The sequence below is a fragment of the Desmodus rotundus genome, chromosome 3 (assembly GCF_022682495.2).
Source record: "Desmodus rotundus isolate HL8 chromosome 3, HLdesRot8A.1, whole genome shotgun sequence".
Taxonomy (NCBI): Eukaryota; Metazoa; Chordata; class Mammalia; order Chiroptera; family Phyllostomidae; genus Desmodus; species Desmodus rotundus.
The window spans coordinates 191,167,305-191,182,622 of NC_071389.1; the positions used below are offsets into that span (position 1 = coordinate 191,167,305).

A 15,318-nucleotide genomic window follows, 5' to 3' on the forward strand; every position below is an offset into this window, starting at 1 on the left:
GCAAAGGAAGAGCCCCAGATGAGGCTCAGGAAGGGGTCCTGGTAGAAAGAGTAAGTCTGGGAGACCATGGGAATGTCAGATGGACAACGGAGGGAGGGCAAGAAGCTCTAACATGTGAAGTAGGTTTGGGATTATGGTGAAACCACAAGAGTCAAGAGACTCCTCCAGGGGTGAATGCAGCCTAGGAATTTCCAAAGGCGGCAGTTTCTAACATTGGAGTAATTACTCGAATGATGATTGCTTTCCCTTCCTCCTCTATTCCTCCCTCCCCTTTCCCAGTATCTCTCATCTGAATTCTTACTCTGATTCTATTTGAGTTGACTCAAAGGGAAGCAAGCAATGCTAGGCACCCAGGGGGGCTGATGTCCACCTGGGATGTGGTTTCTGATGTGGTTCAGTCCTCCCTAACCTCTTCCCTGTCTCTGTCTTGCCTTTTTTTGCAGTGATCCGGGCCAGAGTGGTGGGGAAGAAGCTGGTGAAGGAGGGGCCCTTTGGCACACTGGTCTACACCATTAAGCAGATGAAGGTGAGTGACAGCAGCCGGCTTCAGGAGCATTTCTGGGTTTGTTGTGCCAGAAGAGGCCAGGCCAGTGGAGGCCAGGTGGTTTGGAACCAGGATGCGTGTTTGCTCAGTGTCTGAACCCCAGACACAGCCCTTTCGCCCTGTTGGAGGGGGTGTTGCTGAAGCAGCAGAAAGAGATGGGTAGGAAGGAGGTGGGGGAGGAGGATTAGGGGAGGGAAGAGGTAGGAAGAGGGGATGGTGCCTGCTTCATCCAAGAGCCAGTGCAGGTGGGGTCCCTCAGAGGCAGTTAAGAGGCTGGGTTCTGGAACCAGAGAGCAGACAGCCTTGTTACCTGGTAAGTATGAGACTTGGTCAACGCACTGCTCAACCATCTCTGAGCCTCAGTCTCCTCATCTGTAAAATGAGGAGGATGGACTGAATTGTCTTATGGGCTCTTTCGAGCTCTGATTTTTTGAGTTTCAACAATGCACAGGTCTTATATAGCCACTGAATTTGCAACTTAGGTTTAATCCCTTGAATCTTTACATTGAACTTGTGCTGATCACAGAAACCTCATCCCGTGATATTAACTGCACCCTCTTTACCTATTTTCCCAGCTTTGTCTTCTTTTATCCCAGCTAGTTAGCATCGTTTGCTAAGCATATTCATACAACTAAACACAGTCCTCATTATATTCCCACTCTGAAGCACATTAAGGAAGTCGTCCTTAAGGAGAAGAACATCAGATTGGAAATTTAGAGAATGTGCCTCCTGGTCTCAGCTCCACTCTAAATAGCTCACTGACCTTGGAAACCTCCCTTTTCCTGGGCTCAGTTTTGCCAACTGTTAACAGTGTGGGGTTGGGCTTGGTGCCCCTCAGAGCCCTCATGGCTGAGGCATGTCAGGATTCTGGGACACTGGTCATGTGACTTCTAAACAGGAGCTGCTTTAGGTGCTAGAAAGGAATATAGGAGCTTCATCCTACTGAATAATTTCACAACTGGTCCATCCCCCACCTTTGTAAATACCTCCCTGTATGCAGCATGCTGTGCCAGGAGCTGTGGAGGCCCCTTGGGAAATGGATTCCTGCATTTAGGAACTATAGTCAGGTGGGCAGAGAAGACTCGTGGGTGACTAACCAGAAGTTCAAGATGGGTGTACTCGGGTCCAAGTGCTCTGTCAACTTCTTTACTCTTGGTTCATATTCACATCACCAGCATTTAGGGCGGATGACACAGCCCCTGGGAAGTACCTATCCATCCTAGAGACAGACCTGCAGGCCTCACTCTCCCTGTATCCTGAGGTCTTGGGGTTAGATGTACTAAGTTTGTAGAACCTGTTGCTTTGGATTCAGTCTTGCAAACATCCACAGCCTTCTGGTTATGTAATGTCCAGAGTCAGCCCTGGCCGGTTGCCCTTGGCTGCCCAAGCTCAGTCATGAGACCAGCTGATGTCTTTAGACAGCCACGGTGAGAGAACAGTGGGCAGAGGGGGCCCAAAGAAGAGCAACAACAACCCGAGAACCTACTGTGCAACCCCTGGCAGCCAGGGAATGAATGCCAAAGCATATTTAGACAAAAGTAGATGTTTAGGAAACACATTCCCTGCCTACTCTGGAACAATCCTTCATATTTGAGATATTCTGTGGCCAGCAGAGAGCTGTAAGGAGAGAACTGGGAGGCAGTGGTTCCTAGGTTTGCCTATCCTCCCTCCTTCCTCCAGGGCCTGGGTGTCAGGATGGTCTGATGCCCTTGCTGTGGGCAGAATGTCCTATTTCCCCTCCGTGGTGTCAGGCCAGCTACTGGAGGTTGGGGAGGTGAGGGAAGATGTTTAGAGGCCCAATAACATTTGCTTGTCCATCAGCTTCAGTGCACACACATCCACTCCCAGGATGCTGGTCTTACACTGTCCATTCACCATCTGCCACCCAGGTTCATGGAACCAGGGTGCTGGGCATTAGAAAATAAAACCCCTCATTTTACTTCTGATAGAGACTCAAAGAGGAACTGATTTACTCAAGAGTCATGCATTTGATTAAAGGCAGATCTGGCTCCCAAGCTGAGGTGTCAGGATTCCTTCCCAATCCGTGTGTTCTTTACATGACTCCCCAAATCTCCCTGCCTTCTTACTTTGGTCATCAACCACTATCTAATATGTTTTATTAACTCTACCCTTCCTTCGAGCCCAATATGGCATAACCCATAGAACTGGTCATTGCCCTTCTATCCAGAGAGGCCCCTGAATTCTTCTGGTCTCCAGATACCAGTCTGCTACTCAGAGAAAGTATGGACCTAGCAGTAGACAATCAGACCCCCCTCTCTCTCCTTCTCCCCTATCTATGCTTAGCACTATACTTGCAGCTGGGGATACAAAGATAGTATTTGTTACAGTGAATATAAGACTCCATACAAGTAATATTTATTGAGCATTTGCTATATTCTGCTAAGTCTTTGCATGGCTCAAACCTCAAAACAACCCTATGGAACAGGTACACACTATCCTCTATTTTATAGGTGAGGCAACTGAGACTTGGAAGGTCACACACTAGTCAAGATCATGTAGCTAGAAAGTGGCAAACCAGGGCCAAACCATAGACTTTCCCTGTGTGGAGATTACAGAGCAGTGGAGCAGCAGACAGATTTATCATTCCCGCCCACTTTGGGGGCCACCCCCACCCCATTTGTACCTAGTCCTCCAAAAAACTAAAAGAAGTTAGCTTGAGTTTGTGGGTTTGTCATGCAGCAGTGTAGCTCTTGATTTGCAATGTCTTGCAAAGGGTGTAACAACAACAAAAAAATCTTTGTAGGAGAGGAGGGGGAGAGACCAGAGAGGCCAGCCTGCATGATTTTGGCACTGGTCTCTGGGGTGCTTAATTGTAGCGGATTAGAGAGTCTACTCAGAGATGGGGGAAGCAAGGGCTTCCTTAGAGCAGGACAAAAGGAACTCAGAGAAGTCAAGCCACCCTGTCGGACCTCTCTCTTCATTCTCATACCACCCCCACAAATGCCCTTCTCACCACCCAGATCAAGGACAGGCCAAGCCTCTCCCATTTGTTAATTCCAGAGCCTCGGGATGGTCTCTCAGACACATCTTGAGAGTACAGAGACCTATGGGTATGTGGTCAGGGGGTGGTGTTAGAATGTTGAGGGAGCTCATTACAAACCCAAACTTGGAGATTAGCTGGAGCTGAGCCAACAAGTTGTGGTGCAGAGGTGGCTGCTCTAATCTGTGAAGACCTTATCGCCTATCAGGACCATGGGAAATCAGTCTGCTTAGCCAAGGGCTATAGTTTGTGCAGTAGAGACATGCTCTTTGGCCAGCTGCACAGGACAGCACATGGGGGACATTATGTCCCAGCTGGTCCCACAGAGAGGCCTGATGGTCATGTGCTGTGCATATCCTGAGTCTGGCAGGACAGATCTGCTGGGCAGTTGGAATGCTTGGCCCCCAGGGACTTCCTTCCTTCAGTGGTTTGTCTAATCAAATGAGCAATAGCAGGGTCTCGCCTTTGAAGCTCCAGCTGGAGGCCTCTCTGACACCCCCGCCTCCAGCAGGTCTCTTCCTCCCACTGCTTGTGCCTCTTTAAGGCCTGGGTCTCATTAGCCTTCTGCAGAGACTGACTCCATTCTCATGCTCTGCCTCCCTAGCTAGACAACCATTCTCTGAGAGAAAGACCATGCACTTGGTGTTGTAGTCAAGTCCAAGCTGCGAAACTCCATTGCTTGGCTATAAATGAGTTTGTGATACAAAGCAGCATCCAGCACAGTGCTCATCTTCTGTAGGCACAACACATATTTGACAAATTCCCTCAGACTCGGAAACACCTTATTTGTTCCTTCACCCCAAGGGAAGCTAACTTCTTGGAACTTTGTGTAGATGCTACCAAGATGGGAGGCCCAGAGGCTTGTAGAGTCCAGTGTCAAACACACACACACATGCGTGTGCACACACACACACTGGAATATTATTAAGCCTTAACAAAGAAGGAAATCTTATCACTTGTGACAATAGGATGAACCTGGAAGACACGTTAAGTCAAATAAGCCAGACACAGAAGGAAACACTGCATGGTCTCCCTGTTACGTGGAATCTAACAAAGTCAACTCTTCCTTAGAAGCAGAGGTAGAATGATGGTTACTGCAGGCTGGGAGGTCGGGGGAAGGGGGAGATTTTGGTCAAAGGGTACGAAGTTTCAGTTATGCAGGATGAATAAGTGCTGGAGATTGAATGCACATGGAGACTATAGCCCCCAATGCCATGTTGTATATTGTAAACTCGCTAAGGAGTAGAACTTAAGTGCTCTCTCACACACAGAGGAGTAACTGTATGAGGTGGTAGATACGTTAACTAGCTTGACTGTGGTAATCAGTTCCCAACATACACATATATCTAAACATCACATTGTACACCTGAAGTATATATCCTTTTTTATCTGTCAACCACACCTCAATAAAGCTGGAGGAGAAAAAAGAACAACTTGCTTATGTGTGAAGTTCCAAACCAGCTTTAACTATTTGCGCTAAGAGAGCAGGAGGTGGGGTGAAGATGCGTAGGAGGAGGGCCAAACCCTTCCCTCTGCTCAGTAGGAGTTTTAATGTCCCTGTTTTTAAGCTAGCTTTGAGTAAATGTTGTACACTGAGAGCTATTCTAAGTCACTTAATTCTCAAAAGCACCTTATGAAGTAAGTACTTTGCCCCATTTTACAGATGAAGAAACTGAGCGGCTTTCTAAGTGGCTCACAAATGGCAGAGACAAGATTCGGACTCTGTGTCCAGAACCCAGGTTCACCATTAACCCTCCATTGCATTGGTTACAGCAGATTACCTTTAGCATCCTTTCCAATTCTGAGATGCTCTGATTCTCTGATTTCAGTTCATCATAACCCTCCTAAATTTGTCAAACCAATTCCAGGTCTCTCTGATGACAGATCTAATGACAATTTAGGATCAATATCTAGGTAAACATAGGCTTATTATAAAGAAAAGACAACAAAATGAATAGAATACACCTTTGCGAAACACGGACCATATTGTTGTTGTTAGAACTGACCCTGCACAGCAGCACAGTGTTTGTCAGGCGCCATCGTGTGTGATGCATTCCAATTCTGACTCTGCGTGCCAGTGCTGGAACCCTTGTTAAAATAAGGGTTCCTGCAAATTCAAAAGCGGCAGGGATGCCAAGCTGATTTTGACCAGTCGAGTTCTTCCTGAGCAGTTGTAGTCACTGGAGTCTAAACAGGGGCTAGTTCTTACCCATAAAGTAGAGATGAGATAAAGGGGAAAGACCAACATGGAATGAACTGGGGCTCCAGCTCCGACAAGCAGGGCCCAAAAGATCTAGAGCGAGTCCTGAGTTGAAAGATTTGCCAACAACTCAAGGATCATCCCCACCAAAAATGAGAAGGTGCTGGGCACAGAAAACTTCACTCGACGTCATGCCCAGAACAGCACTCTTAAGCACGGTTCCTGTTAAAGCCGGAGAGGCGCCATCCATCATTGAGGACATGGCAGGGGGTTGTGGGGGGTGGGACACCCCCCTACTCCCCAAAGCATAATTGAAAACTGAGTGCGGACAGCACTTCTTGCAGCGCCTGGCTGTGTTTCCTCATTCAGCTGTCTCATGGGAGAAGAGGGTTAAGAAGGGAAGCCAGGTAAATTAAAACCATCTGTACTGATGGTTGTACACAATTACAAGAGTGCTCCCCTTAAAAAGGCAGAGGCTCCCAAACTCTGTCGGTCCAACAGACCTCTTCTGATGGCAGAGCTCCTAGTGGACCACCTACCCCTGCCAGCCAGTCGCCACTTAAAAGAAGATGAGGAGAAAAAAATAGCCCATTAGACCAAATGGGAGGCACTTAGATGAGACACCAATGAGGTGATGTCTGGCTTTTTATTAATTGCTGTAAGTAAATTAATGACACATACCAGGAGCTAATGTAGAGCCATTGTCCTATTGTAAACTCTTGGGATAAGCCCAGAGACCACCAGCAATCCACGGCCTGTGTATTCTGAGCACTGGCAGGATCACGGGATTGGGCAACACCTCGGTGCCCCACCCCACCCCCACTAGCTCACATAGTTCAGAGTTGTCTTGACAGATCCAGACCCATGTAACACTCATGGACTTGACCTGGAATCACCAAGTGGGTTCAGACTGTGTTACGTTCATACCAGTGGCTGTGGTGCATGCTGATAAAGCAGGCACAGTAGTCATAAGTGGCATTTGCCTGCATCAGAGGCCCTTGGCCATGAACTTGTGAGGCTGCAGTGGGAGACACCATAGGATAATGGTTAAGAGCATGGACTATGGAGCGAATTCCTTTGCTTGGACTCCTATCTCTGCCGTTTACCAACCATGTGGCCTCAGACAAACCATTAGCCTTCCTGGGCTTTGGGCTTCTCATCCATAAAATCTAGTTCTAGACATAATAGTTCCCGCCACACAGGGCTGTCATGGGTTTAAATGGGGGAATATTAGAGCAGAGTTTCTCAGCGTTGGTACCATTAACATTTGGGTCCACATAATTCTTTGCAGTGGGGACTGTCTCATGCATCACAGGACATTTAGCAGCATCCCTAGCCTCTATCCACCAATGCCAGAAGCAACCCCATCCACCCCACCTCCCAGTTGTGACAAGCAAAAATGTCTCCAGACTTTGCCAAGTGTCTCCTGGGGTGGGGATAAAATTGTCTCCAGTTGAGAGCTGCTGTATCAGATTATGTTGTAGATTAAATGCCTACATATCAGCAATTTCATAATTATGACATGTTTAATTTAAAAAATCTAGGAATTTTGCACATATTTGTGTGCTTGATCTGTGGTAAAATAACCCAATGCTTTCATTTGATGATCAGAAGGATAAAGGCATGGAGAGCCTCAGGCTTGAGTTCAACTTCCCCCCACCAAACAGAAATTCTCTCAGAGTTCTCATGGGTCAAATGGCTACAATAGTTCCTGCCTCCTAGGGTTCTTGTGAGGGCACAGTGAGGGAATGTAAGCGAGAATGCTCTTATACACTAGAAAATGTCACAGGGATGTTGTGAGAATGCTGGCTGGCTGCCTTGTGGGAGCTTAGGTCCTGAGGCTGGGGAAGCAGGCAGGACCCCTTTCACAGCCAATTCATCTTTGGATTCCATACAGGTGTTGGGATTTGAGAAAAGTGTGTCTCTAGAGTGGTGTGGGGGTGTTGGAATAGGAGGTGTGACTGGCTGGACAGGACAGTCTCTCTGAGCAGATGCCAGTGATGGCTCACTCAAGAGGAGACTAGGTGGCCTCACCTGGAGTGAAAGACCTGGGGTGGGTAGGTTGGTGACCGGTTGCACGATGGCCAATTCAGGGAATCAGGTTCCCACAGACCAAAGGACAGCATGGTTTCTGAGCCCTGATCCTCCTCTCGTGACATTCCTTCTGCCCACAGATGTACCGAGGCTTCAGCAGAATGCCCCACGTGCAGTACATCTACACGGAAGCGTCCGAAAGTCTCTGTGGTGTTAAGCTGGAGGTCAACAAGTACCAGTACCTGCTGACAGGTAACGGCCAACTCTAGCCCGTGGCCAGGGTTTGGCCGAGGTCCACTGTTCCCTCACTTCAGAATCACAGAGAAGGAGTGGTAGACCAAAAGTGTCCCGAGGGTCTGTGCCATGTGCCCAGTGAATTGTAAGGAGTGTCTAGTGTTGAGTCCAATTTCCGTAGCCCGTGACGGGAGCTTGAGGCACCTACACTGAGGCTGGGTTTTAGTCTCAGCTCCACCACTGACCCAGTGGAGGAGACCTCTTAGTTTTACAGTTTCTCAGTGCTTCTGTCAATGAAAAGGGATCTCTAGGACCTGTTCCTCTCCACCTCACAGTCAGCCTATGAGATCTGTCTTTGAAAGTCGTCAGTGTAGGAAAGGCAATAACAAAATCAAAACCCAAAATCAGTGATGTGAGAAGTGAAGAGTTGGCCTCTAGTCCCAGCTTCAGTGCCTCAGGGCTGAGAGCTTCTGCAAATCACTTAACCTCCCTGAGTTCATTTTCCCCATCTGGAAAATGGGGATACATCCTCCTCTACACCTTAAACGGTATAGGGGAGGGTTAACCAAAATTTTAGGACTGACATATACCTAGCATGGTACCTGGCCTAAGGTGGGTACTCGGTAGGTGTGAATTCTTACCCTTTTGGCTGGGCTCCGGAAAAACACCTCTCCCTGTATTGTCCTCTTTCCCCCTCTAGGCCGTATCTATGATGGGAAGGTGTACATAGGACTGTGCAACTTCGTGGAGCGGTGGGACCAGCTGACCATCTCCCAGCGCAAGGGGCTGAACTATCGGTATCACCTGGGTTGTAACTGCAAGGTAAGCCCCGGGACGGGCATGTGGGGGTGGGAGGTATGGGGTTCTGGCTCACTGCCCCAGAAATATCAGCTCCTGCTATACTGGACTCTGGGCCCTTGTGCTGGGAAGGGAGTGAATGTGGGGCCTGGGCAGAGGGGCAGGTCTGAGCAGGGGTGGTAAGGAATGTGGCCCCCAGGCTGAGGAGCAAAGAAGGTGAGAGAAGAATGCCTGTCTGCTCTAATCTGCTGCCTCCCTGCTGCCCACTTGGCAGCTGCTGGGACACAAGGGCTCTTCAGTGTTCCTGGCCCCTCCCATGGCTCAAGCTGGTGGCAGGTACAACAGGGTCCTTACACTGGCAGATCCTGCCAAGTAGTCCCAAGTGTGCACACTCAAGCAGCTGACTGAGAGCTGGCTCAGGACCACTGATACCACATGTCACAGAAGGTGACTCTTCAGTGAGGCCCAACTCCTTGGCCCAAGCACAGGGACAGGGCACACAGCCTTTCTGCTGTGGGAAGGAGCTGGGTTGTTTTCTCACCACAACTCAGCAGTTTTTATTACTATTATCCCCATTTTGCAGATGAGAAAATAGAGACTCAGAGATCTTAAGTAACTAGCCATAGGTCACACAGTTCATTAAGTCTGATTTCCAGTGCAGGGCAGCTGGACTCCAAAGTTTACGCTTTAGTCTTTCTAATTCCTCAACTCCCTACCACAGCTGAGATCGTTCATCCTTGCTGGTTACCATTTGAGAAGGAAAAGCTCACTAAGATGTCTAATTCTACCACTTTCTGACTGTGTGACCTGACTGTGCCGTTGTTACTGAGCCTCTCTGAGCCTCTATTTCCCTATCCGTAAAAGGCAGATATATCTGTTAAGAGAATAGAAGAGAATGACATAGCAGCCCTAAGCAGAAGGTCTGGCACACAGTAGATGCTCAGTCAGTGTTACCGTGTATTATTTATGTTATTTTCACTAAGGGGCTGATGTGGCTGGTCTCCTCCTGCACTGGCCCCAGGTTCTGAATCCAGACTCAGGCAAGCAGCAGGCCTGGGTCCACCATGGCAGGGTCTCAACCGCTGGCTGTTATCTAATTGCAGATCAAGTCCTGCTACTACCTGCCTTGTTTCGTGAGCTCCAACAATGAGTGTCTCTGGACCGACATGCTCTCGAATTTCGGCTCCCCTGGCTACCAGTCCAAACATTACGCCTGCATCCGGCAGAAGGGCGGCTACTGCAGCTGGTACCGAGGATGGGCCCCCCCAGACAAAAGCATCATCAATGCCACAGACCCTTGAGCACCAGACCCTGCCCCACCTCACCTCCCTCCCTTCCCGCTGAGCTTCCCTTGGACACTAACTCTTCCCAAATGATGACAATGAAATTAGTGCCTGTTTTCTCGCAAATTTAGCACTTCGAACACTTAAAGTCTGTGCTGTCATATGGAGTTTATTTGGAAACATCCTCCTGGCCCCACCCCACCCCTTCTTTTTGGTTTTGACATCACCTATTTCCACCTGGAAATTTTTGGTGCCATGCCAGAGAGAATGAGGAATGTATTCTCTTCATGATAACATAATCTATATTTTTTTAGGAAAACAAAAATCAAAAAACTACCCTATCTGGGCATTGTAATACCCACCCTGATTTCTTTTCCCCCACGTCCTCATCTCCCAGACCCTCTTCCCTCTGGCACATAAAGGACACAGACAAGGATGCTGCTGAAAGGCCAGCTGTTTCAGTCCAAGGTAGCAAACAGCAGCAAGTATGCAGATCTCGTACACCGGGGAGATGCTACTGCATGTCCCAACCAGACTGTGTGTCTGTGTCTCTCTCATGCAAGCGTGGGAGAGGGAAGGAAGAAACTATAAGAGAGGGTCTGAGATGATGCAGCACATACACACTCCCCCCAGCCCGGCGACGCTCGGGTTGACCAGATGTTTCTGAGTCTGGAGCAAGCAGCCAGACCAGAATAATAGAACTTTCTTAGTTGGTGAAGACTTAAACATCTGCCTGAGGTCAGGAGGCAATTTGCCTGCCTTGTACAAAAAGCTCAGGTGAAAGACTGAGTTGAATGTCTTTCCTCTCCCTGACTCCCCCAAGATTTCCTCCTGGAAAACTCATTGGTAGATTTGGCCAGGAGCTTGCCCTTATGTAAATTGGAGAAATACACACACTGCACACTATCCACAGATATAGTCAAGTGGACTTGGGTAGAGAATACTATTTCCAAAGTAGTGTTTAGCTCACCTAGGGGGATGTGTTTGTATACACATTTGCATATACCCACACAAGGACATAAGCTGATTTTTTACAGGACACAGAATTCTGTTCAATGCTGTTAAATACACCAATAGCTTAATCTCTTTTATTTTGTTGTTGTTGCTTGTTTGAAGAAAATCATGACATTCCAAGTTGACTTTTTCATTTTAATTAAAATTTGAAATTCTGAACACCCTCAGCATTCCTCTAACTGGGGTCTCCTGACCTCTGTCCCTCTCCTTTTCTCCTGCTTCCTATTTGGGGCCTTCATTTAACTGCCTTCCTGGCTGGGCTCAGATGGGAGATCAGAGTTAGTGTGGGTCAGGGGCCTGGGCACAGGAGGGAAAGCTGCAGAGGGTCATGTGTCATGCCAAGGTCAGATGGCCACCTCTCCTGGGTTTGGGGACAGCTTGCTTCTCTTTCTCCAGCTCACTGGTGGGTGAATGCCACCTCCTGAGGTCCTCACCTCATGGATTTCAATTGATGGTCACTGGGGAAGCCTGACTCTGTAATCAGCTGGGGTGGGGGTGGGGGTTTGCTTTGTTTTTTGAAATAAAACTATAATATAAATTCTCCAATTAAATAAAATTATTTTAAGTTTTAGTGCTGAAAATGAGATGCCAAGAGTAGGCGATAATGTATATTTCACAGAATTGGGGATGGTAGGATGGTGACATTTAACATGATTGCTCTCTTTTTTTCAGATTATGGGTATTTATCCTCTATTAGTATTTGTATCTTCAGTTCATTCCGCTTTAGGAAACAGAGCTGCCAATTTAAACAGGAGACAAAAAAGAAGCAGACAATACGTTGTAATAATGTCTCGCACGTACACACAAATGCCCAGGCAGGGTGTTTGGCAGAACCCCAGAGCAGAAAGACAGTGAAGGCACCCGGTTTCCTTGGGATTGATTCCATTCCCTTGTACCTTTCACCTTGCGGTCATGACATTTGACACGTGGGAAACAGGAGGCTTTGCTGTCTCGATGGGGCAGTGTGAGCAGAAGGAGCAGAGGTCCGCAGGCCAGTGGCTTTTAAGGGGTAAGCCCTAGACTTGGCGTTTTTAAGATTTTCTTTCAATCTCAAAGTCTTACAAGGTGGAACCCCTAATCCTACCTGTTCAGGCGCCCTCCCAAGGTCGGACATCAGCCTCTCCTCCATGAGGCAGCGGACCATTCTTGGTCCCTGGTGGGGTCACCTCCACTCACATAGCAGGGACTTAGGGTGAGGCCTGAGCACAAGTCACCTGAAGTTTTCCTGCAGATAAGCTGATGGAACCACAGGCCCATCTGCCAGGTCCTAGTGAGGCGAACAGCAGGTCCTGGGCAAAGAAGGGTCCTTTGCAAAGCGATGTTGTCAGAGGGCGGTTTTTGAGCTTTCTATAAGCTATAGCTTTGTTTATTTCACCTGTTCACTTCCTGTATAATTTAAAGTCATTATGTAGCCGAGACACTTCTGTATTTCAATCATATTGTGAACATTTTATTTTGCTAAATCTTGTGTCATATGTAGACTGTAATATGTGTACATCGTGTTTAAGAGAAAAAAATTGAAACCCACATGCCACCATTTTCCTGAATCAAATTCTACAGTGGAACGGAGGGTAAACACTTCTCTTGTCTGGGCAGCTGGACTGGCGAACTGGGGAGACTACAAGGAACTAGCACTTGAGACTCCTCCGGCCTCCTCCTGTTGGCATCCCTGTGCTTTCTGGAGTAGGCAGGAGGTGGGAAAACCCGCAAGTACACCCATGTCCTTGCTCTGTATCACCTGGCCCCAGGTAGTCTGCTGGTTATTCCCATTCCTTTGCCTCCTTACTCCCTTTGCCCATCTGGTTGGGAAGCCATGATTTCTCCTAAAAATTCCAGGCCATGAGAGCTGTAATTCCATGATCTCTTGGCCTCCCCTGGCCATCTCTTCTGCCTCCATCTCCAGGAAGCCCACATGCAGGCTCTGTCTCTCAAGCTAGTACTCCATCAGGCAGGGTAGATAGTACTGGGAGACCCACCCAGCCCCAGACCTGAAGAATGGTCAAGCTACAGCCCAAGAGCACCATTTTCATACCACTGTTCTTGAGCAATTCAAGAAATACATGATTTATAGGGACAGCTGTGTCTCAGAGACACTGAGGGAAATGAGACCCTTCCTGGCCCCAGCCCATCATCCTGTGTTTGACAATGGTCAATATGAGTTACCCTAAGATGACACTCAAGTGTTTTACTCCTGGCTGCCTAAAATAAAAATGTCACTAAAACAGTTTTACACAAGAAAACGACTTTGAAGATCTGATGGCTAACGCAAAACAAAACGGAGACAAATAGGAAAGGCAGATTTCAACGGCCACCTAAATGGCTCCTGGGAGGCATGAGGAGGGGAAGAACTTAGAGACCAGGGGTCATGCTCTGAGGGGCCTTGTAGACTTTCCTGCACTCCCACCTTCCCCCTTAGCCAGTCTGCTGTCCTGAGACCCAGAAGTGATGGAGAGACACCAACCAGAGAAAACCCTGTCTAGAAGGAATGTATTTGTTGCTAAATTTTGTAGCACTGTTTACAGTTTTCCTCCATGTTATTTATGAATTTTATATTCCGTGAATGTATATTGTCTTGTAATGTTGCATAATGTTCACTTTTTATAGTGTGTCCTTGATTCTAAACAGTAAAGTGGTTTTATTTCTATCACACACCTGCAGTCTCTCGCCTCCTTGTGTCCTGACCGCCATCGTTGGGTGATACAGATCACAGAGGGCCTTGGAAGCTGGCGTGTCCCACCTGTCCTGGTTCCAGGTCCGTGCACACTCCCTGCACTCACTCACTTACACAGCTTGGACCCACCCTGCCCCAGCCCTTTCCCAGGCAGGGGGAGTTTCTGGGGAGGCATCTTAGATTTCCTTCTGGACGCTAATCCAGCCCTGACCTTGTTCCCCGATTCTATGGCCAGAGATCTCCATAGTTCTGTGGAATCTGGATCTTTATCTAATTACCTATTAGTGGTACAGGTACTCCCAGACGGGAGCCTTGGCCTTCCCTGTTTTCTTCCTAAGAATCTCAACCAAGCGGAAGTGGGAAGCGGAAGGCTGTAAAGAGCAGTCCTGATGCCAAATGCCTGACTGCAATTCTGAGTGTGGCTCAGCCTAGGGGGGAATGCCAGGAATTTATGAGGCCTCACAACAGACGGCAAAGCCCTCCGAGAGCTTAGAGCTGGCTTGGCACCCTCAGTGGACTAGGTTGGCTGTAGACCCTTCACCCAGCATTTGTCCCATTGTGGACAGTGTTTCAGGGGATAGCTTTGCCCTTATTTTAAAACTACTCTACTTTGAGCACCTATCATTTATCAGGCACAGCACACTATACACATGATTTCATTAAACCGCAACAACCCAGTGAGGTTGTTCCACTATCATCCATGGTTTTCAGCGATGGAAGCTGAGGCTCATAGAGGTTAATTCACTACCCAAGCTCTACTAGTAGTTAGGCAAAGATAGGATTCAAGCTCAGGCTGGTTTGATGATAAACCCTCAATTTTCTCCAGTGTTCACGCTTTGCTGGAATATGCCTGGTTCCACACGCCCTTCTTACTCCAACCAGCACATCCTGGATTCTATGACTCACTGGATCAGATATAAGTGAAAGATAATCAGTGCAGGAACACTTCATCTGGTTAGACTGCTCTCACCTGGAGCCCACACCCTACCCATCAGTGTCTCCAAAAAGGTCAGTAGCTAAGCTTGGAATTCTACAAACAGGCCACTGCCCCCAGCTAGTATAATCAGATAACATATTGACTATCCCTTTCCAAGGCAAGTGTGGGGCTGCAGCCCTGTTTTCCCTTGATTAGCTTAAGTAGACCACCAACCATACAAGCAGGCACGTCACTGGCTGTTTCCGGCTGCCCGGGACTCTTCCAACCAACTTCTAGCTGTGGGATGGAGAGCTCTCCAACCCATTCAAAAAGACGGTAACCTCTCCCACCCAGCTACCCACCAAATGGCAGGCTATATATACCACATACTCCAAGTAAAGCTCCAACCACTTCCCAGAGACAACCACAGATATATTCAAAAGTTAGAGTGTGAAGAGGACATATAAGGAAACCCCTTCAACAATCGGTGCAAATCAAGTATTATTGGTTTTATTAAAATAAGCGTAGAAACCAAGTCTGGCATAGGCTCAAATGAAATAACATCCTACCTTTGAAACATCTTTTACCTTTATTATCAATCAACCTTTGGCTCCAACACGCTA

General features: G+C 47.9%; 2 protein-coding genes across 3 annotated transcripts in view; one reads left to right on the top strand and one right to left on the bottom strand.

Moving 5' to 3' along the window:
• Window positions 1–13,757, top strand: part of TIMP3 (TIMP metallopeptidase inhibitor 3) — a 56,841-nt gene extending 43,084 nt beyond the window's left edge. Inside the window, exons 2-5 of the mRNA XM_024579025.3 lie at window positions 444–526; window positions 7,920–8,031; window positions 8,714–8,835; window positions 9,915–13,757. Coding sequence (XP_024434793.1) covers window positions 444–526; window positions 7,920–8,031; window positions 8,714–8,835; window positions 9,915–10,112 — 515 coding nt within the window. The 3' untranslated portion in view covers window positions 10,113–13,757. The remainder of the gene's footprint in view (window positions 1–443; window positions 527–7,919; window positions 8,032–8,713; window positions 8,836–9,914) is intronic.
• SYN3 (synapsin III) overlaps window positions 1–15,318 on the bottom strand; it is a 408,941-nt gene that overhangs the window by 259,152 nt on the left and 134,471 nt on the right. The window lies entirely within an intron of this gene.